Source organism: Pomacea canaliculata, linkage group LG9 (genome assembly GCF_003073045.1).
Source record: "Pomacea canaliculata isolate SZHN2017 linkage group LG9, ASM307304v1, whole genome shotgun sequence".
Classification (NCBI taxonomy): domain Eukaryota; kingdom Metazoa; phylum Mollusca; class Gastropoda; order Architaenioglossa; family Ampullariidae; genus Pomacea; species Pomacea canaliculata.
In genome coordinates this window covers 2,360,266-2,383,656 of record NC_037598.1, presented here as the reverse complement: position 1 = coordinate 2,383,656, position 23,391 = coordinate 2,360,266, and the positions used below count along the sequence as shown (strand labels likewise).

Here is a 23,391-nt window from a genome sequence, read left to right as displayed (position 1 = left end):
GTCACCTAACCTTGAGAGCGGTATTGCACTTTTGTCGAGGCCACCTCTTCTTTCCTCTCACGCTGGTTTTCCTTCCTCGGCAATGAAAGTGTTATGTAGCAGTTTAACATCTGTGTCTTATGAGGAAAGAATGTCACACCGTGCGGGTGTCGAACTGGACACTGTTGGTGACAATGGCTTCAAATACCTGGGACCTGGGATCTATCACTCACCTGTTTATTTCTCAAAGCAAAAGGGATAAGAAATATATATAAGAGGATCTGTACAGTGGTGTGTTTGTGTGGTATTATGATGATGATTAACGATTAATGATTATTATTGATGATTATGATTATGATGATGATGACGACGACGACTACGAATAGAGATGTAAACAGTGAGAAGCAAACACCCAGAACTAATCCTTAAAACTTGAAAAATTCACACAGTTGCTAAACACCCAATCGGAGCTGCCTGCACACCAGCAGAGGGATCAAATGGTGACTGCTTGGATGTCAACGCCGTTTGTTCAGCAAAAACCAACAAGTGTGAATGTAAACCTGGATACACCGGACCTGCTGGAGGAAAATGTGGTAAGTTTTGAGTTTTACCCGGTAAAATTATTATTAAAAAAAAGTCGTTGTGTTGTGTGTGTGTTCTCGGTGGTATGGGTGTTGTAGAAGAGTTTACTGTATTGTTTAGACAGTAGCGTAGAAATCAAAATGTTGTTTGTGGAGCATGTGTTGTCATGTATACAATGCCATGCTCCGTATCCTAAATGAAAAAAAATGGACCGGTCAGCAGTTAATAAAATTTATATAATAATTTATAATAGTTATCCTCTAAAATATATCAACCTACCAACCCAATCATATGAGGAGAAGTCCTACTGTAGCATGCACAGTGTTCTATCCAATGGGAAATGATAAGTTTTCTTGGTCTCTGGTAGAAATGGTAATCGTGCGATAGGTTTGTTTGTTTGTTTGTGTTTTATGCCGTGCTAGCTGTTATGTTTCATTAGTTTTACCGATGAAGTGGTTATCGAATGCGGCAATGATGTCCGCAGCAGTGTGGACTTCTCGTAGGTGGAGTCCATTAGAAATAGACAGGCCGTCTGAGCATCTTCGTCATCATGGATGCGGGAAATGATACAATAGTTGGTCCACATCTGTTTGAAGAGCTGCCAGGACTCCTTTGTCCCGGGAGACTTCAGGGGTGGTGGAGGCTGCACTCGGTGTGTACTGCGTCGTACAGTTTGGTTTTCTGCCATATTGTTTTCCAACGGCTTTAGTCAAGTCACAAAGAATAAGCGGAACGCGCAGCGAATGAAGTGAGGAACGTCGACTACTCACAGTCGCCAGTTGCATAAGACTAGAACAAACGACTTGCTGCTGCCACCATGTTATGTTTCATGGCGTTCTGCCTTACTACGAACAGAATAACACACTCCAAGACGACGATTATGTTTACTTAGAATAGCTCAGACTCACACACAAAAGAGTAAATCAAGGGGCGTAACTAGGATATCGTAACACTAGCAACTATGGCTATATCAAAAGTAGCTGTAACTTAAAAAGTTTAAACGTCCTAATTCTTATAAACATGATATACTTTTAAAGGTCAACATAATAAGTAACCAAAATGTAAAAAAGGGTGGGAAAGCATTCAATGGGGTGTTGAAGTCCAAAAAATTTTACTATCACACTAAAAACAAAACATATATACAGATTTTTAATTTGATAATAGAGCCATATTCTCTTTAAAAAGGAAAAGATTGCCGCCGATGGGACGGACCTGAATAAGGAAAATAAAGATTTTTCTGTAAAAAATTGACAACGAATAGTCTGAAGCTTCGGACAGATAATCAAAAAGTGTAGAACAGTAACATTTTCCCTACACCAGGGACAAACAGGTGGTGGTTCACCTCCTAAGAAGTATCCTTGCGTGGCATAGGTGTGTCCTGTCCTTAATCTTGTAAGAACTACCTCCTCCCGTCTCGTAGGGCGGCAAGAAAGGGGTGGGTAGGAAAAGGTCAAAGGTAAAAGCAGTCACCTATAACCTTGAGAGCGGTATTGCACTTTTCTCGAGGCCACCTCTTCTTGTCTCTCACGCTGGTTTTGCTTTCACGGCCCTGAGAGTGTTATGTAGCAGTTTAACATCTGTGTCTAATGAGGAAAGAATGTTGCACCGTGCGGGTGTCGAACTGGTCACTGTTGGTGACAATGGCTTCAAATACCTGGGATCTATCACTCACCTGTTTATTTCCCAATTCAAAAGGGATTAAAAAAAGATATATAAGATGATCTCTACAGTGGTGTGTATGTGGTATGATGATGATGATGATGATGATGATGATGATGACGACGACGACGACAACGACGACGACGATGACGACGACGACGAAGAAGAATAGAGATGTAAACAGTGAAAGGCAAACACCCAAAAATAATCCTTAAAAACATGAAAAATTCACACAGTTGCTAAACCCCCAATCGGAGCTGCCTGCACACCAGCGGAGGGATCAAATGGTGACTGCTTGGATGTCAACGCCGTTTGTTCAACAAAAAGCAAGAAGTGTGAATGTAAACCTGGATACACCGGACCTGATGGAGGAAAATGTGGTAAGTTTTGAGGTTTACCCAGTAAAATTATTGTGTTCAAGGCGATTTCAGGATAGATTAAACCACTATTATGTGGAGAAAGGTTATAAACACACTAGATAATGAAATTTTTGATTGATGTAAGTAATGTAGATAGTGCTTTTTACAATCTAAAATATAGTAAAATTTAAAAATAGTATGAATACTGCAATTCATAAAAAATATATAATCGAAAAAGACATGTTTCAGTTATGTTTCAGCGAAACCGTTTTTGTTGCTATGACTTCCGTTTTGTGTCAATTCTTTTTTTGGAAATAATTCCCTCTCTTGTCTGCTTTTTGCTTTCATATCCTACTGCACTCAGGAAAAACAAAACAATCTCCAAAAAGAAAGTAACGTTCTAATGTTGACTACAATTTACAGAGACACACATTTATCTGTGTATACTCACAAACTAAATAAAGTGCTGTATGGGAAACAGGCTGGCAAGTGCACACACACACACACATTCATGCACACACACGTATGTCCGTTTGACCCCGCGTTAGTTCAATCCGTCAACGAGGAACAAGTGTTACACTAGCTATAGCTCTATTCCTAGTTATCTCTTGACCATGTGTACTGTTCAAATTTAATAATAACTTATATCGAATAATAGATTGCTGTGATCGTATCTAATTGTTACTGCTGTGGGACATAAATCACGTTAGTTTGTTTGATACGAGAGATTTACAAAATAAACGCAAAATTTATTAAAAAAAAGATGTGAGTTGTTATAATAGGACAACATCACATCATTTTGATAATAATTGGAGATAAGCATAAGTAAACTTTGTTCATCAAGAAGTAAATGCTAAGCTAAAAGAAAAAATGATTAGTGCACAGGCACACACCCACACACACACCAGCAGAGATGGCAGAAAGAGAGTAGAACAGAGGAGGAAAATAAAGGAAGAAAAAAAAGAGAAAGGATTTAGTGACGGCACATGATTATTGAAATGTTGCAGCTCTCCTGAGCAACGTGGCACTTGACTCCCCATGTGCATACACCGATGGAGGTCAGTCGAACTGCGCCGACGCCAACGCCGTCTGTACACCACAGACTACCCCGACGTGTCAGTGCAATGCTGGACACTACAAGTCTGGATCAGCCTGCAGTAAGTGTAGTTTGTGTAATTAAGTAGCTGCTATCAGACATAATATGAAACACATTTACTTACTGACACAATGACAAGAAGTAGCTCCACACACTCATTTGTAGACTTGCAGAAAACAAACTCCTTTTTTCTTTTGTTCTTTAATTTTGAAAGGGAAGGCGAGCATTTGTGAGTGTGTGTTGTGTTGTGTGTGTTGTGTTGTGTGTGTTCTCGGTGGTGTGGGTGTTGTAGAAGAGTTTACTGTATTGTTTAGACAGTAGCGTAGAAATCAAAATGTTGTTTGTGGAGCATGTGCTGTCATGCATACAATGCCATGCTCCGTATCCTAAATGAAAAAAAATGGACCGGTCAGCAGTTAATAAAATTTATATAATAATTTATAATAGTTATCCTCTAAAATATATCAACCTACCAATCCAATCGTATTGGGACAAGTCCTACTGTGGCATGCACAGTGTTCTATCGAATGGGAAATGATAAGTGTTGTTGGCCTCTAGTAGAAAACGTAATTGTGCGAAAGGTAAAGGGTTGGTAGGAAAAGGTCAAAGGTAAAAGTAGTCACCTAACCTTGAGAGCGGTATTGCACTTTTGTCGAGGCCACCTCTTCTTGTCTCTCACGCTGGTTTTCCTTCCTCGGCAATGAAAGTGTTATGAAGCAGTTTAACATCTGTGTCTTATGAGGAAAGAATGTCACACCGTGCGGGTGTCGAACTGGACACTGTTGGTGACATTGGCTTCAAATACCTGGGACCTGGGATCTATCACTCACCTGTTTATTTCTCAAAACAAAAGGGATAACAAATATATATAAGAGGATTTGTACAGTGGTGTGTGTGTGTGGTATTATGATGATGATTAACGATTAATGATTATTATTGATGCTGATGATTATGATGATGATGACGACGACGACTACGATTAGAGATGTAAACAGTGAGAAGCAAACACCCAAAACTAATCCTTAAAACTTGAAAAATTCACACAGTTGCTAAACACCCAATCGGAGCTGCCTGCACACCAGCAGAGGGATCAAATGGTGACTGCTTGGATGTCAACGCCGTTTGTTCAGCAAAAACCAACAAGTGTGAATGTAAACCTGGATACACCGGACCTGATGGAGGAAAATGTGGTAAGTTTTGAGGTTTACCCGGTAAAATTATTATTAAAAAAAAGTCGTTGTGTTGTGTGTGTGTTCTCGGTGGTGTGGGTGTTGTAGAAGAGTTTACTGTATTGTTTAGACAGTAGCGCAGAAATAAACCTGTTGTTTGTGGAGCATGTGTTGTCATGCATACAATGCCATGCTCCGTATCCTAAATGAAAAAAAATGGACCGGTCAGCAGTTAATAAAATTTATATAATAATTTATAATAGTTATCCTCTAAAATATATCAACCTACCAACCCAATCATATGAGGAGAAGTCCTACTGTAGCATGCACAGTGTTCTATCCAATGGGAAATGATAAGTCAGCGGTTCTCAACCTGTGGGTCGCGACGTGCCTACAAGGGGGTCGCGAAGGTGGTCATTTTTTAAAAAAAGTTTCTTATACTGGTATTAGCGAAATTAGTTTACATTGTGTAACCGAGTGGTGCGGGGGCTCAAACTCCAAATCTCTTCTTCCTATTCAAGTACACTGTCTCGGCATGCAGTGACTTCTCACTTCCAAAACTCAAAACACAATCCCCCTCTAAACAATTAAGTCTCCAATCTCCCTCCTCTCACCTTTTGCCCTCTCTCTCTCCCCCAATCTCTCATCGCTGACTCCCTTCTCCCTCTCCAGTCACACCTCTCTCTTTGTTTTTAAACATCTAAAAGGCACGCATTCAGGAAACGTCCATCATTCACACCCTTTCATTCGCACGTGCTCAGTCCTAGTACTCTAGGTCCCTGACAGAAGGCCATGACCAGACAATGCGCTGCGACTGGATAAAGACAGCAGTTTTAATCAAAATTTTGGATGCAAGTACACGTGTTTGTCCTGAAGAAGATAGCCATGGATAAATTTGTGCTGCGAAAAGGAACTGATTGCGGTGGTTTTTTGAAAAGAAAAAGTGAAGAAACGAGCGATGTGCAAGTTTTGGGTGCTGGAGCCGATGAAAAACCAGAAAGGCCTGCTACGAAAGTAAGAAAGTATGACAATGAATACTTGAAAACGGGTTTTACAAACATTATTGTTGATGGTAAAGAACGGCCACAGTGTGTTGTTTGCCTCGCAATATTAGCTCCAGAGAGTATGAAGCCAAACAAACTACGGCGCCATTTGGAAACTCAGCATGCGGAATTAGCTTGCAAACCTCTCGAATTTTTTGAACGAAAATTGCAAGAATACAAAAGAGACAAAAAAACATTTGTCTCACATACATCAATTCCTAAGAAAGCTTTGATGGCTTCGTATCAAGTTTCCTATCGCATTGCTCAAAACAAAAAAGCACATACGATCGGAGAGTCATTAATACTGCCTGCAGCAATGGACATTGTACGGACCATGATAGGAAAAGATGCTGCTACGCAACTGCAAGCCATTCCTTTGTCAAATGACACAGTTCGCCGAAGAATAACTGAGATATCTGAAGACGTGTCTGATCAGTTGATCAGTCGTATAAAAAGCAAAAATTTTGCTTTGCAGTTAGATGAAGCTACTGACACTGCAGGTGACTCACATTTGATTGCTTACATTCGTTACGTGTGGGAAAATACTCTTCTGGAAGACTTTTTATTTTGCAAGAAAATTGAACGCAGAGCAACAGCCCAAGATTTTTTTGGGATTGTCGATGACTTCCTTAAGGACCAAGGCATTTCCTGGAGTTCCTGCGTCGGCTTGTGCACAGATGGCGCCCCTGCAATGGCTGGAAAGAAACAAGGGTTGCAATCTCTTGTTTAAAAGGTTGCTCCAGACGTAGTTTGGACTCACTGCATGATCCACCGTGAAGTTCTAGCTTCCAAAGATTTGAGTGTTTGAGTTGAACACAGTGCTAACAGATGTCATAAAAATGGTGAACTTTGTAAAGAACAGTTCTGCCAGATCTCGTCTGTTTCTCTGATATGTCAAGACATGGGAGCCGACTAGGACGCCTTGCTCTAGTACTGCGAATCAAGGTGGTTGTCGCGTGGAAAAGCTCTCGCAAGAGTCTTTGAATTGCGGGAAGAATTGTGGGTGTTTCTGAAGGAGAACTCTTTCAACAAGGCTGACCTGCTTAAGAACGACCGATGGCTGCTGCTAATGGCATATTTATCGGACATATTTGAGAAGCTGAACGTTTTGAATACTTCTATGCAAGGGAAGGACACCACCATATTACAAACAACTGACAAGATGAATGCTTTCGTCCGAAAAATTTCGTTGTGGACGCAAAAGATACGCCAAGAAAATATTTTTGATATGTTTCCGTGCTTGTGTAAGTGCAAGGCTGACAACTTGAATCTTGATCAGGTGAAGAATGTAATTATTTGCCCATCTAAACGGACTGCAAGAAAGGTTTCAGCATTATTTCGCTGAAATTGAATGTGACTAAATACGATTGGATTCGTAATCCATTTTCTGGCTGATCCTAGCACAAGCGGGTTGTCCACGCAAGAAGAAGAGCAGCTCATCGACCTTTCGAGTGACCAATCCCTGAAAATGGTCTTCAAACAACACCAGTGCCAACATTCTGGATTAGCATCAACGGTGAATATCCTCTCCTTTCTGAGAAAGCAATGAAAGTTCTGCTGCCATTTTCAACTTCATATATGTGTGAGCAAGGATTTTCAGCATTGGCAGCACTGAAGTCGAAATACAGAAATCGTGTGGACGCAGAGGCTGAGCTGCGAATAGCAGTGGGTACGAACATCGCACACAGGTTCGCTTCTTTATGCAACAGCAAGCAGGCTCAACCTTCTCATTAATCAAAGAGAGTGTCCAATAAAATTAATAAAATAATATTTATTAGCTTTAGTAAAATTTCATTAACAGTTATACTTCTTGCAGATACGAACTTTGCTCTTCCGTTGTTGAATTGCATTGATTTCCTCGACGCGGCGTTCGACGTTAGCTAAAGCTGCCCCCCCCCCCCCCGCTCTTCCACCGACCTAGCTGGCTAAGGGGGGTCGCGGACGTACCGGTGTTCGTCAGGGGGGTCGCCACATGTAAAAGGTTGAGAACCGCTGTGATAAGTTTTCTTGGTCTCTGGTAGAAATGGTAATCGTGCGACAGGTTTGTTTGTTTGTGTTTTATGCAGTGCTAGCTGTTATGTTTCATTAGTTTTACCGATGAAGTGGTCATCGAATGCGGCAATGATGTCCGCAGCAGTGTGGCCTTCTCGTAGGTGGAGTCCATTAGAAATAGACAGGCCGTCTGAGCATCTTCGTCATCATGGATGCGGGAAATGATACAATAGTTGGTCCACATCTGTTTGAAGAGCTGCCAGGACTCCTTTGTCCCGGGAGACTTCAGGGGTGGTGGAGGCTGCACTCGGTGTGTACTGCGTCGTACAGTTTGGTTTTCTGCCATATTGTTTTCCAACGGCTTTAGTCAAGTCACAAAGAATAAGCGGAACGCGCAGCGAATGAAGTGAGGAACGTCGACTACTCACAGTCGCCAGTTGCATAAGACTAGAACAAACGACTTGCTGCTGCCACCATGTTATGTTTCATGGCGTTCTGCCTTACTACGAACAGAATAACACACTCCAAGACGACGATTATGTTTACTTAGAATAGCTCAGACTCACGCACAAAAGAGTAAATCAAGGGGCGTAACTAGGATATCGTAACACTAGCAACTATGGCTATATCAAAAGTAGCTGTAACTTAAAAAGTTTAAACGTCCTAATTCTTATAAACATGATATACTTTTAAAGGTCAACATAATAAGTAACCAAAATGTAAAAAAGGGTGGGAAAGCATTCAATGGGGTGTTGAAGTCCAAAAAATTTTACTATCACACTAAAAACAAAACATATATACAAATTTTTAATTTGATAATAGAGCCATATTCTCTTTAAGAAGGAAAAGATTGCCGCCGATGGGACGGACCTGAATAAGGAAAATAAAGATTTTTCTGTAAAAAATTGACAACGAATAGTCTGAAGCTTCGGACAGATAATCAAAAAGTGTAGAACAGTAAAATTTTCCCTACACCAGGGACAAACAGGTGGTGGTTCACCTCCTAAGAAGTATCCTTGCGTGGCATAGGTGTGTCCTGTCCTTAATGTTGTAAGAACTACCTCCTCCCGTCTCGTAGGGCGGCAAGAAAGGGGTGGGTAGGAAAAGGTCAAAGGTAAAAGCAGTCACCTATAACCTTGAGGGCGGTATTGCACTTTTCTCGAGGCCACCTCTTCTTGTCTCTCACGCTGGTTTTGCTTTCACGGCCCTGAGAGTGTTATGTAGCAGTTTAACATCTGTGTCTTATGAGGAAAGAATGTTGCACCGTGCGGGTGTCGAACTGGTCACTGTTGGTGACAATGGCTTCAAATACCTGGGATCTATCACTCACCTGTTTATTTCCCAATTCAAAAGGGATTAAAAAAAGATATATAAGATGATCTCTACAGTGGTGTGTATGTGGTATGATGATGATGATGATGATGATGATGATGATGATGATGATGACGACGACGACGACAACGACGACGACGATGACGACGACGACGACGAAGAATAGAGATGTAAACAGTGAAAGGCAAACACCCAAAAATAATCCTTAAAAACATGAAAAATTCACACAGTTGCTAAACCCCCAATCGGAGCTGCCTGCACACCAGCGGAGGGATCAAATGGTGACTGCTTGGATGTCAACGCCGTTTGTTCAACAAAAAGCAAGAAGTGTGAATGTAAACCTGGATACACCGGACCTGATGGAGGAAAATGTGGTAAGTTTTGAGGTTTACCCAGTAAAATTATTGTGTTCAAGGCGATTTCAGGATAGATTAAACCACTATTATGTGGAGAAAGGCTATAAACACACTAGATAATGAAATTTTTGATTGATGTAAGTAATGTAGATAATGCTTTTTACAATCTAAAATATAGTAGAATTTAAAAATATTATGAATACTGCAATTCATAAAAAATATATTATCGAAAAAGACATGTTTCAGTTATGTTTCAGCGAAACCGTTTTTGTTGCTATGACTTCCGTTTTGTGTCAATTCTTTTTTTGGAAATAATTCCCTCTCTTGTCTGCTTTTTGCTTTCATATCCTACTGCACTCAGGAAAAACAAAACAATCTCCAAAAAGAAAGTAACGTTCTAATGTTGACTACAATTTACAGAGACACACATTTATCTGTGTATACTCACACACTAAATAAAGTGCTTTATGGGAAACAGGCTGGCAAGTGCACACACACACTCACACATTCATGCACACACACGTATGTCCGTTTGACCCCGCGTTCGTTCAATCCGTCAACGAGGAACAAGTGTTACACTAGCAATAGCTCTATTCCTAGTTATCTCTTGACCATGTGTACTGTTCAAATTTAATAATAACTTATATCGAATAATAGATTGCTGTGATCGTATCTAATTGTTACTGCTGTGGGACTTAAATCACGTTAGTTCATTTGATACGAGAGATTTAAAAAATAAATGCAAAATTTATGAAAAAAAGATGTGAGTTGTTATAATAGGACGACATCACATCATTTTGATAATAATTGGAGATAAGCATAAGTAAACTTTGTTCATCAAGAAGTAAATGCTAAGCTAAAAGAAAAAATGATTAGTGCACACGCACACACCCACACACACACCAGCAGAGATGGCAGAAAGAGAGTAGAACAGAGGAGGAAATAAAGGAAGAAAAAAAGAGAAAGGACTTAGTGACGGCACATGATTATTGAAATGTTGCAGTTCTCTTGAACAACGTGGCACTTGACTCCCCATGTGCATACACCGATGGAGGTCAGTCGAACTGCGCCAACGCCAACGCCGTCTGTACACCACAGACTACCCCGACGTGTCAGTGCAATGCTGGACACTACAAGTCTGGATCAGCCTGTAGTAAGTGTAGTTTGTGTAATTAAGTAGCTACTATCAGACATAATATGAAACACATTTACTTACTGACACAATGACAAGAAGTAGCTCCACACACTCATTTGTAGACTTGCAGAAAACAAACTCATTTTTTCTTTTGCTCTTTAATTTTGAAAGGGAAGGCGAGCAAGTGCGAGTGTATGTTGTGTTGTGTGTGTTCTCGGTGGTGTGGGTGTTGTAGAAGAGTTTACTGTATTGTTTAGACAGTAGCGTAAAAATCAAAATGTTGTTTGTGGATCATGTGTTGTCATGTATACAATGCCATGCTCCGTATCCTAAATGAAAAAAAAATGGACCGGTCAGCAGTTAATAAAATTTATATAATAATTTATAATAGTTATCCTCTAAAATATATCAACCTACCAACCCAATCATATTGGGAGAAGTCCTACTGTGGCATGCACAGTGTTCTATCGAATGTGAAATGATAAGTGTTGTTGGCCTCTGGTAGAAATGGTAATCGTGCGAAAGGTAAAGGGTTGGTAGGAAAAGGTCAAAGGTAAAAGTAGTCACCTAACCTTGAGAGCGGTATTGCACTTTTGTCGAGGCCACCTCTTCTTGTCTCTCACGCTGGTTTTCCTTCCTCGGCAATGAAAGTGTTATGTAGCAGTTTAACATCTGTGTCTTATGAGGAAAGAATGTTGCACCGTGCAGGTGTCGAACTGGACACTGTTGGTGACATCGGCTTCAAATACGTGGGATCTATCACTCACCTGTTTATTTCTCAAAACAAAAGGGATAACAAATATATTTAAGATGATTTGTACAGTGGTGTGTGTGTGGTATTATGATGATGATTAATGATTAATGATTATTATTGATGATGATGATTATGATGATGATGACGACGACGAAGATGACGACGAATAGAGATGTAAACAGTGAAAAGCAAACACCCAAAACTAATCCTTAAAACTTGAAAAATTCACACAGTTGCTAAACACCCAATCGGAGCTGCCTGCACACCAGCAGAGGGATCAAAGGGTGACTGCTTGGATGTCAACGCCGTTTGTTCAGCAGAAACCAACAAGTGTGAATGTAAACCTGGATACACCGGACCTGCTGGAGGAAAATGTGGTAAGTTTTGAGTTTTACCCGGTAAAATTATTATTAAAAAAAGTCAGTTGTTATAATTAGGCATCATTAAATAAATTTAATAGTAATTTGAGAGAAGGATAAGTAAACTTTGTTCATCAAAAAGTAAATGCTGAACTAAATGAAAAAATTATTAGTGAACGCGCGCACACATACAAACCAGCTGAGTTTTCAGAAAGAGAGAAAAACAGAGGAGGAAAATAAAGCTCGCGAGACTAATAGACAAGGGCGTGAAAACTGTCCCCATCCGAGTTTCCCTAGCCTGCGTTCGTGTTCGACACCCTGGGTGGATGCATTGTTTTAACCATAATAGAGTCTTAGCTTGTAACCTCGTGCTAGAAGGATGACTCATGGTGTAAACACTTTATTTTCAGCCTCAAACAAAGGGGTGGCCCTAGGACAGGTGGCTGTGTGGACTCTCTGTATGACCATCTTGACCGTGTCGCTGGCTGTCAACGTGGTGTAGCGCTCAGTCAAGTCATCTTCAACATGCTGAACGTGTCTGACCCTTTCCGTCCAGGACAATGAATATTCTTTACTGAACTTTTTCTTTCACAATTATTATTGTGTAGTCTAACATTTTAGTTGTTTACTGTCTTTTTCAATGTTTTTTTAATTAAATATTTCGCATGGCAATCAGGAGCTTCATATACTCTAGATGAAGATGTCCCGCACAAAGTAAAATCTTATTTCTGCAAGATCTTAGACTTCATCATACATAAAACTGCCAGCTGTTGCTCCTGCCGCCATCTGTTTTCAGATATGATCTATGGAAAATACATAGTGAAGAAAATGACGGCAGATGCAAACATTACCAGTTTTACAAACATAAAAACTTTCCCACTTTTGTTTTAAACATAAAGTGAAGACTTAGTACGTGGGACTTGTCTTACTTCTCTAATTCTTTTTGAAAGTTTTTCAATGTTTTGATTGATTGATGTGACTTATTAATACATCGTTACCCTTCGTACTTTAATTTTATTTTCAGACCATCTTTTTAAAAACTATAAAGTCTTGATTTATTAAAGAAAGCAATTCTAACTCTTTACTTTGTTTTCTATTGACACTGTACAAGCGAAGAATGGACCAAGCTGTGGCTTGTTTTTCTGTAAGTAAAATAAGAGAACATACAAATGAGAACACAAGCACGTGCCTTACAAAACAGTAAGATTTTTGTCTTGATGACTGACTGACTGACTGACTGACTTAATAACCCACACATAGATAGGTTCCTGCACTCCTGTGTTGTTTTATTGTACTTCGACAGAAAGAATACAAACAAGCTCAAAATAAAAGGGAATGAGTGCGTTATATGGATGGTTCTATTAGCACTTATTGCTTAGTGACAAGAAATGCTGCGCCCTTAAAGGATACAGATAAAAACAGACCTAAACACACCAGCCGCCACCACACAAAAAATAAAAAGTACCTGTAAAATGTTGTACCTATTATTGCATACTGACTGACTGACTGACTTACAAGTACGTATGGTAAGGTGACCAGACGTCCCGCTTTTGACCTCGTGTCCCGCCTGCTCATCGGGCGGAACGCCCAATGTCCCGCTTTTGGCTTTCTGGCAAGTCCATCAAATGTCCCGTTTGTCTTTAAAAATCACTTTTTTCGGCGTTCTTTGACGGTGACGACACCATCATCTGCACGTGTCCCGCTTTCGCCCCCGAAACGTCTGGTCACCTTACGTATGGGTTTGCTTGCACCTTACTGTCATACAAGATTGGTAATTAGTACTAGCGTAATCGTTCATCAAATGGAAGGAGTAAATGAGGGAATGAACGATAAAACATGAGTCACTCACAGAGGATTAAAAACACACTGCTAAACACCAAATCATGCAAATTTCCCAGTTAAAAATCCCATCTCCATAGAAAACATGTTTTTCACACCAAGCATGTAAAAAGGAGCAAGACCACAAATAACAAATCTTTATTTACTACAGTAGCACAATAAGCAACAACTACACTTTATTTTACATGAGGTACTCGATGTAAGAAGAAGGAAAAAGGAACTCTAGATTATAACAAAATTAAGGCAATACGATAATAACAGAACAAAATATACAATATTAAAAAGGACCGGGGTTGATGTCTGAATAAACATGGATTTTCAAGGCGATAAATATATTTAGAGATGGCAAGACACTTTTAAAAGTTCAAGGGAGGTAATCCTGTTTACCTTGCATAAAATGGTTCCTTTCTTCGCTCCCTTGGTTAGCCAGGCAACAGTATTCAAATAGTTAAAATCGTCAGGGTTACTTTTAATACTGAACTGTGAATTATTTTAGTATGATGATCTGAATTGATCAATTTCCTTTTTTCCTGGCGTCTTGAGAAAAAAATTTAGCTTACAATTTATTTCAACATATTGACCTCCCTTCCCCACCATTCTTCCAATAACTCTCCGTCCCGGTTAAAAAAAAAAAACCGTCGCTGATGCTTGTAAACACCCCAAAAAAGTATTGCTCACACAAGGGTTTCAGAAAAGTTGTTACTTTGCACAATTATATGTACCTGAAAAGTATAACACGACCATTAGTGATAGGCGTTGACTAAACAAAGAATTAAAGAAACCCCCAACTTTTCTTCTTGCTTTTCACCTTTGTTAAGTTCCGTTGTCAACGATAGTTCAGTTCTGTCCTATGTAAATTCTCAGGTGGTAACATAGGTGTGATTAACACACTTTCTTCAACAGGAACAACAAGACAAGTCAAGTTCACAAAATTTCATTGTTATCATGCTACAGCCAGCCTTGAACGAGGGCAGGACACGTTCCGATAAACACCTTCATGTCAACACAGTAATGTGGATGTAACATTGCGACATACTACAGGTGAGACATATAACACCTGCTTATACTCTCCATTTTGATTTCACTCCTTATTATGCAAACATATACCGGGTGTATGTGGCCCACCGTGTACAGAGGATGCAGTCTATATGACTAAATTGTTTTACTAAGATTGCACTCCAAGAGCACAGGGCCGCAACACCACCTCGTCAGCGGACCCTGTATAGGCCAGCCCTCCTCAGCAGGGCCCATGTGGTTCCCACGTCCTTTGCCTCGCCCTCTACTGTTCTTTTCCAAGTCTGCTATGGTCTCCCAACTCTCCTCTTTCCCTGAGGGTTCCAGTCAGGTGCCTGCCTGGCAATGGTGTCAGCTGGTTTGTGCAGGGTGTCCTGTGGCATTCTGGTTGGTTCTTGTCCACAGGCTGCTGTTGGAGATCTTTTCAGGCCATCTTATTCCCAGAATATGGTGTAGGCATCGGTTGGTAAAGGTCTGGAGCTTGTTGTTGATGGTGTTTGTCACCATACAGTAGGACTGCCTTGACATTGGTGTTGAAGATGCGGGTCTTACTGTAGAAAGATAATGCTCGGGAGTTCCAGATGGGCTGTTGAAAGCATGCCTGGCCTTGTTGATGCGGCTTTTGATGTCATCATCCGCTCCACCATCCTTGTTGACGATGCTTCCTAGATACGTGAACCAATCTGTTTCCAGGATGTTCACTCCTTGAAGATTGGGGGTTCCTGCTTGTTGTTGATTCTCGTCACTTCAGTCTTCTTTCTTTTGACCTCTAAGCAAGTCTTCTTTGCTCACTCTGCTGGTTTACTTAGTTTGGCTTTTGCGTGTTCTTGCCGATGAGATAGGAGACTAATGTCATCAGTTTTGTCATCTAATCTTTATGAAACATTTACCATCCCATATCTCCATATGTTGTATTGCAAACCAAAAAAAAAATTGAATGTTAGAGAGAAAAACAGCGTTCAGTAAAGACAGACAACACAACACTTTATACAATATTTGCAGGTAGATTTTCTTGTCACATATATTTCTGCCAACAGGCAGAATAAATCTTGATGTTAAAAATGAAGTGCTCTTTAGGTTTTAGTAAGATTATTTGTAATCTTTGTTTACTCTCGATCAGCGTGGTGGGTTATCTGACTACCTCCCACTCCCCATTCGTGTTTCCTGTTTTCTGGCTAAGGGTTGCCTACCCGGTATCAGAACATGCTCCGACATGACCAAAATCTTGCTGGACTGGTCATTTTATACCTTGAGCACTCACGATATCCGTGTAACCAGAAAACTTCATGCTTTGGCAACAACAGAATGACTCCCTCATGGACGTGTACAGGTGGACTGCTGTCTGTCTGCCGAGACCAACGCTTGGCCTCTTGCAAAGTTCTCCGCATAGTCTCGGCGAGCCTAAACAATGAAAATGACTAAACCGGAAGCTTTGTAGACTCATGCCTCGTTTTAGTAGTTAACTCGCGACTCCATCTAATGAGAACAGAAGTTAGTAACTCTATTAATCTCGGTGATTAAATCTACTCGTAAAGTATGCTCAGATGCAAAATTAGACAGAACAAGTGTTATTTTCAAAATAAAGATAAGATGAGGAAGATTATAACGTTGTACATCACTGGAAACTTACAAACAAACTATAGATATATAGCTATATCTTACATCTTGACTATGGTGTGTGTCGGGCGGGGGAGAAAGCACGGCAGAGCCCGCGGGTTAAAATGTACTTGTTTATTGTTCTTAAATTTAACATAGGTTAATTAAATAAAATGTTACTATAAAATACACTCAAACATTAAAACTTTAAATTCTAACACAGGAAGGTGCTAGAATAACAAACAACGTGGCTGCCGTCTCTGATGGAGTCGTGAGATACTCGGGGTCCCCTGCCTTCAAAGAAAAGGCTGGTGGCACATATTAATTGTTTTAATTTAACTCCACTTACTGGTGTGTAACAACGCAGTGACACCAACAGGAAAACTGAGAAGTGTCACTACTGATTAATCTCTAAATGTTAACCCACAAAAACCTTGGTCCTCTGAATTCGGCAAACATCTCATGAAACATATCCATACAACAAAGCCGGCTTCACCATTGGATTATTTATCAAGATACGATGTGTAAACATGTATTAGGCATGGACCAGGTTGCGAATAAAGAAAATCGTGAACTTTATTAGAACAAAATGACTCACCCACCGACAGTTTATAGAGTTGTTAGAGGACGCTAAAGACAATCACAAATATGTTTCCTATCACACAAATGCTGCTAGGCTTGGAAAAAATAAACTAATGATTATGGGAACTTCATGACTAAATGGTTGTTATTTTAGAAATGTTGAAAAATCAAACTCTTACTCAATGTAAAGGAAAATGGTGGTAATCTCTGAGCTGACGAATGTGTGCGAAGAGACATTTTCAAATATGAAACAGAAAAATTCTATGAATTGCTACATCGGAAACGAGGAATGATTTTAAAAAGATTCATCAGCGAATAAAAACATTTTCACTTTTACATTTAGTAAACACAATTATGTGCGAATGTTACACCCAATTTCAAATAAGGTTGTTGTGATGTTAGGGTATCAATACTTTTAATATTTCTAAAGACGGACGAGCCTAACATGTTACACTTTAAAACAAAACTTCTAGGATATTTTACTTTCACAGTGGCATGGCTCTACGAATGTTATCGGTGCGCAGTTATAGAGGATGTACAGAGGAACTGACGTCAATAAGACCTACGGACATACAAATCCTACAGGAAGCCATTTTCAACATATTACACCCTGAGCTGAGTACGAGTGGCACACGTGAGATAAAGCGCCGACCTCTCACCGCAGTCATTCACAAGCAGTTGTTTGTTTACATAAGGACATGTTATACAATCAAATGTAATTAAATTTTAAAGCAAATTTGGCTTCCTTCTTTCTATCTCTGGAGTTTCCCGATGTGAGTTCAATTCAATAAATGATCAAAGGTCAAAGGTCTCTCTTTAGGTATGAATGTTATCTTAACTTTTTCTCTAAGGAAATATTTTGAGCGCGATAACCACGCGGCCCAAAAGAGGTCAAAGTTTGATAGCAAAGACCCTCAACGAGTAACATTGCCACTATTTCTATGCCATTTCTGTGCATTCATTTCAAACAGCGAAATCGAGGAAATTTAAATAAATAGCTTTGCATTATTAAGATTCGTGAACAACTTTCAGATAACTCTTTGAATATTAAAGTACGGAAAGAGATAAAAAGATAAGACAAAGGAATGTGACTTTTGACACAAGTGACATTGAACTACTGTTAAAAAATTAGGAACGTTGGTGCTTTTGTCATGTCTGGTGTTATAAATAAAAGGTAGATACAGGGTAAACTTTATAAGTAAAAGGTAAAGTGTACACGATTCTTTTTAGCTTTTGATCATTGAAGGCATTTTCCAAGCCATTGAAAGATTTAATTATAAGTATCCAGTAATTAAATTTTGGGCAGATAATTGTTTTATTACTTAAAAATCGTCACTTAACTATTTTATGACAAAATAGTTAAATGGCTTGGAAATTTTGCGCTGGTTTCTGTTAACGATTTACTTCTTTAGTTAGAAATTGATTGCTCATCGATGTTAAATATCAAGCATAATATTAGTAAGCATGATAAAGAAATAAAACAAGAAGAAATTACATTATTTTACTGAGAGCTTTCAAGAATTTTTATGCTGACCAGATGTTTTTTGAATGCTTTGCTGTTAAACTAGGTGCATTTAAAGTAGTTGGTATGTTCCCAAGAATATTCTAGAGACTGAAATGACTAAACACTCACTCAAAGCATTCATGGAAAGTGTTAATGCAGCGGTTCTCAACCTTTTACTTGTGGCGCCCCCCCTGACGAACACCGGTACGTCCGCGACCCCCCTTAGCCAGCTAGGTCGGTGGAAGAGTGGGGGAGGGGGAGGGAGCCCTAGCTAACGTCGAACGCCGCGTCGAGGAAATCAACAACGGAAGAACAAAGTTCGTATCTGCAAGAAATATAACTGTTAATGAAATTTTACTAAAGCAAATTCTGTGGCGGTAATAAATATTATTTTATTAGTTTTATTAGACACTCACTTTGATTAATGAGAAGGTTGAGCCTGCTTGCTGTTGCATAGAGAAGCGAACCTGTGTGCGATGTTCGTACCCACTGCTATTCGCAGCTCAGCCTCTGCGTCCACACGATTTCTGTATTTCGACTTCAGTGCTGCCAATGCTGAAAATCCTTGCTCACACATATACGAAGTTGAAAATGTTTCATTGCTTTCTCAGAAAGCACCGTTGACGCTAATCCAGAATTTTGGCACTGGTGTTGTTTGGAAGACCATTTTCAGGGATTGGTCACTCGAAAGGTCGATGAGCTGCTCTTCTTCTTCCATGGACAACCCGCTTGTGCTAGGATCAGCCAGAAATGGATTACGAATCCAATCGTATTTAGTCACATCAATTTCAGCGAAGTAATGCTGAAACCTTTCTTGCAGTCTGTTTAGATGGGCAATAATTACATTCTTCACCTGATCAAGATTCAAGTTAACGTCAGCCTTGCACTTACACAAGCACGGGAACATATCAAAAATATTTTCCTGGCGTATCTTTTGCGTCCACAACGAAATTTTTCTAACGAAGGCATTCATCTTGTCAGTTGTTTGTAATATGGTGGTGTCTTTCCCTTGCAGAGAAGTATTCACAACGTTCAGCTTCAGCGTGCCTTTTAGATGTTTTTTTTTTTTTAAAAAAAGAGAGGTGAGACTGGAGAGGGAGAGGGAGTCAGCGATGAGAGATTGGGGAATAGAGAGGGCAAAAGGCGAGAGGAGGGAGATTGGACTATTGGAGGCTTAATTGATGAGAGGATTGTGTTTTGAGTTTGAAGTGAGAAGTCACTGCATATCGAGACAGTGTACTTGAATAGGGAGGAGAGATTTGGAGTTTGAGCCCCCTCCCCACTCGGTTACACAATGTAAACTAATTTCACTAATACCGGTATAAGAAACTTTTAAAAAATGACCACCTTCGCGACCCCCTTGTAGGCACGTCGCGACCCCCCAGGGGGTCGCGCCCCACAGGTTGAGAACCGCTGTGTTAATGTGTAGAAGAATGATACAAGAGCAGGAGACTTGACCAATCCGCACAAACCTCTTAAGTGCCTAGCAACATCCTATAGTGTCAGTTTGTATCAACAAACCTGGTTGCCAGGGTGGATTCCAATAAAAGGTCTGAGACCCACCCTGAAGTCAGTCAGCTCTGCCGAAGTCAACACAACAGGAAACACACAAGAAACTAAAATGCAGCTGGTAGTTCTAGGGATTGGTTTTTTCTGTCTTCTTGTGACTGGTAATTATATTCAAATTTTATGTTTGATTTTGGTTTGGGATTTGTTGCCTACTCGCCTACATTGACTTTCAAATTGTTTTTGTCATGAATTTGTTTTCCTACTGAGTAGGTGCTTGACAATAAGTATAAAATTCGGTAAGTTATAATTATAAGTGACTACATTTTTCTTAAATCGACTTTTTTAAAACACACTTAAGACATTATGGAAACAATTGTACTTTCAGTTTTGAAATGCGCATTGGTCATAACAATTGTGAACATGTTTTCTTTCAAATCAGATTTAAGTGTTATAGTCGTAAACGTTCACTGGCGTTTAACTTCTTAGTCATTTAAAAAAATAAAATGCACAATTATAACAAAAATTGTAAAAATTAGTAAAAGCACAAAAAATAAATGAGGCGAATTACATAAACAGTCATAAAAGCAGTTTCTATCAAAATTAAAAACCAATGATACGGAGAGAAATACACACGCACGACATACATGCACAGAGAGAGAAATTAAGGTATTGTAAATGAAATGCACTAATGCAAGGACAAAGATACAGGCGATAATTGATAATTTAGATATGTTTGTAGTTGGAGCTGTAGGTTTTGGAGAGGCTTGTGGACCCGCGGACGGAAGTCATGGAAATTGCACCTGACCCACTTTAATTTGTACTAAAAGTGGAAAGTGTGATTGCGCAGACGGATACAAACAGTCTAATTCAGCTTGCGGTAAGTATACTTTATATTGTGAAAAGGTTGATAGAAATCCCTGAAATATTTAATAAGTATAGTCATTTATTAATTAAAGATAAAATTGTTTCGATACCAGGCCCTGCACCCAAACATTAACGCACACACGCCCATCGGGGAATAAAGTTTTCCAGTTTTCTTTGTATATTACCTCTACGACAAGAGTTCGATAACAATCTCTCTCCTTATTAGTTGTTTCTTTCTCTTGCTGTGTGTGTAGGGGAGAGGGTGTGCGTGCAATTTGTTTACTGTTTTATATAGCTGATAATTTGTTGTAAATAGTAAAGAAATACATTTCAAGCAGGATTTGAATTAGACTATTTTACCTTCGTCATAAATAAAATATCATGACAAAATATTTAAATGGTTTGGAAATTTAGAGCTCCTTTTTGTTAACGATTTCCTTCGTTAGTTAAAAATTTTCTGTATTTTTGTTTTAAATCGTATTTGTTAACACATAAGATGTTAAGGAAACCATTGGATTTTCATTCGTGATGTACACATACGTAATAACAATTGTAAACATGTATTTTTTAAATCGGATTTAAATTTTATAGTTGTAAATGATCACTAGCGTTTAACTTATTAATAATTTAAATAAATAAAGTTCATGATTATGAAAATTTTATTATAAAAATTAGTGAGAGCACTAAAAATAACAGGCAAATTGGAAGAACATTAATAAAAGCATTGTCTATCAAAAATAAAGACCAATGATGTGTAGAAAAATGCGCATGCACGCTCATACATGCAAAAAAGAAATTAAGATATTGTAAATGAAATGCACTAATGCAAGGACAAAGATACCGGCATTAATTGATAATTCAAATATGTTCGTAGCTCGCATTGTAGGATTTGGAGATCCTTGTGGACCCCCGGACGGAACTCAGGGAAACTGCACCGAACCCAATTTAATTTGTGCACAAAGTGGAAAGTGTGACTGTAAACAAGGATACACACAATCTGGCAAAGCTTGCGGTAAGTATACTATATATTGTCAAATGGTTGATAGAAAGCATTGTAATGTTAAGTAAATAGACGCATCCCAGCACAAAGTAAATTACAAATTAAGAACACAGGTTATCCAACAGGTAGAAAACATGAATTTAATGTAAGGCCTTTTTTCACTAATGGACTGACATGAAAGAAACCTGAATGGTGCAGTGGTTGTTTCTCCCGAATTCAAACTCGTGTAAACTAAAGTGGTGCTATTTCCAAGTACGGGCTGTACACTAACCACAGACAAAAGGACCATAGGCTCTCATGGTGCAATGGTACTTCTCTCACACTCATAATATGGAGCCTAAATGACAAGAATACTTCTATACGTGAGTCACTTGACAGCGGACCAGAGTAAGGTGAAATAATTACATTAATTAATGATGCAAATAGTATGAAGGCTCTGATATTTCTACACAAACACTTGGGTGCTACGTCACCTTCTACAGGGTCTGTCATTTCGCTCGGGTGGGTGGCCATGTCAAAGGAAGGGAACAGGGTACAGGGCTTAAAGAACAAAGCACTATCAGCGATACATGAAAATAAGCGCTCCCTCTACACTCCTATTGCAATCTTGGGTAAGAAAAAGAAAACATTCACCCCGCATGTTATAATGGGGGCCATTATGAATAAAAGGGATGAATGTCCCGTACAGTCCATATCATTTAAACATTGCCAAATGCAGTAAACCTGATTGAACAATTAATTTTTTCAGCCGCTAGGAACGAAGGGAGCGCACCGGGTCACCTCTCCATCTGGATGCTGTGTACGACATTCATGACGATGTCGCTGGCTGTCCACGTGGTGTAACACTCACTAACATTCCCTCGGAGATGTTCAAGATGGCTTTGAACAATTACTCTTCTCTCCCTAACTTCTGTACGATTCTGATTCCTAAAATTTGTGTTGTTTAAAGACTGCCGTACCTTATGAAGTACATTGTTTATGCCCCATCTTTCTCAGCTGACATTTGTTACTGGAGTCCTTTTTCGCTCCTTTTCAATAAATTGTATTCCATGTGAAGACATCAGACCGTCACAAACAAGGCAATCAAAGAGCAGTAAATATCAGCTACTTCACGGCCATTTCGCTTGTTTTATTTTCGATAATGACCTATGGGACACAAACCATAGTGATGAAAATAAGACAACCACTGGGCACAAGAAGATTGCTGTGTGTTTTACGTGACAGGTGCAAACATGAAATATACTTTGGACTTAAACATTACCTACTTTTTAAATTGCAATGAAAATTACAAATGTGTGATGGAGATGCCACTTCATAATTTTTAAAAGGTGTTTCAAAGAATGCTCTGTTTAATTGCTTTTCAAATATCAATGATTTCCTTTCCTTCATTCGTCCTTTCTATAAAAATGTTTTAACAATAAGTTCAAAACTAAAAAGAAAATAAAGTTTTATTATAATAAGCAAAATCTGTTTTGACTCCTCTACTTTTTTTCTGTCAAATTTTTAATCATACAATGTAGCTATCAATAGTTTGTATTCCTGTATGTCTAAGAATATGAAAACAAATCTGCACAGACCTACGCACCCTACACACGTGCGTTTCGATACATCGCATGCTTACTTTATTGCATACTGGACTGACTGACTGACTGACTGACTGACTGACTG

At 39.2% G+C, this 23,391-nt stretch overlaps 1 protein-coding gene and 1 long non-coding RNA gene across 2 annotated transcripts; both read left to right on the top strand.

The window, feature by feature from the left end:
• The first annotated feature begins 130 nt into the window (after positions 1 to 130).
• LOC112572071 (multiple epidermal growth factor-like domains protein 10) lies at positions 131 to 12,680 on the top strand. Its single transcript, XM_025251593.1, has 9 exons — positions 131 to 167; positions 429 to 572; positions 2,457 to 2,600; positions 3,587 to 3,736; positions 4,722 to 4,865; positions 9,442 to 9,585; positions 10,571 to 10,720; positions 11,690 to 11,833; positions 12,226 to 12,680. Exons 1-9 carry the CDS (start codon positions 131 to 133, stop codon positions 12,315 to 12,317), a joined length of 1,149 nt encoding a protein of 382 aa, XP_025107378.1. The 3' UTR covers positions 12,318 to 12,680.
• Positions 12,681 to 20,138: 7,458 nt separating this feature from the next.
• LOC112572275 lies at positions 20,139 to 23,183 on the top strand. Its single transcript, XR_003100964.1, has 3 exons — positions 20,139 to 20,736; positions 21,598 to 21,735; positions 22,472 to 23,183. It is a non-coding gene; the product is annotated as an uncharacterized LOC112572275 (long non-coding RNA).
• Positions 23,184 to 23,391: the final 208 nt, after the last annotated feature.

Bases quoted from the DNA above. Each gene is read 5' to 3' on its own strand.
- LOC112572071 (XM_025251593.1), top strand. From the start codon at position 131: ATGTCACACCGTGCGGGTGTCGAACTGGACACTGTTG. The intron at 2,601-3,586 runs GTAAGTTTTGAG...GAAATGTTGCAG, and splicing joins ACCTGATGGAGGAAAATGTG to CTCTCCTGAGCAACGTGGCA. The intron at 10,721-11,689 runs GTAAGTGTAGTT...AAATTCACACAG, and splicing joins CAAGTCTGGATCAGCCTGTA to TTGCTAAACACCCAATCGGA.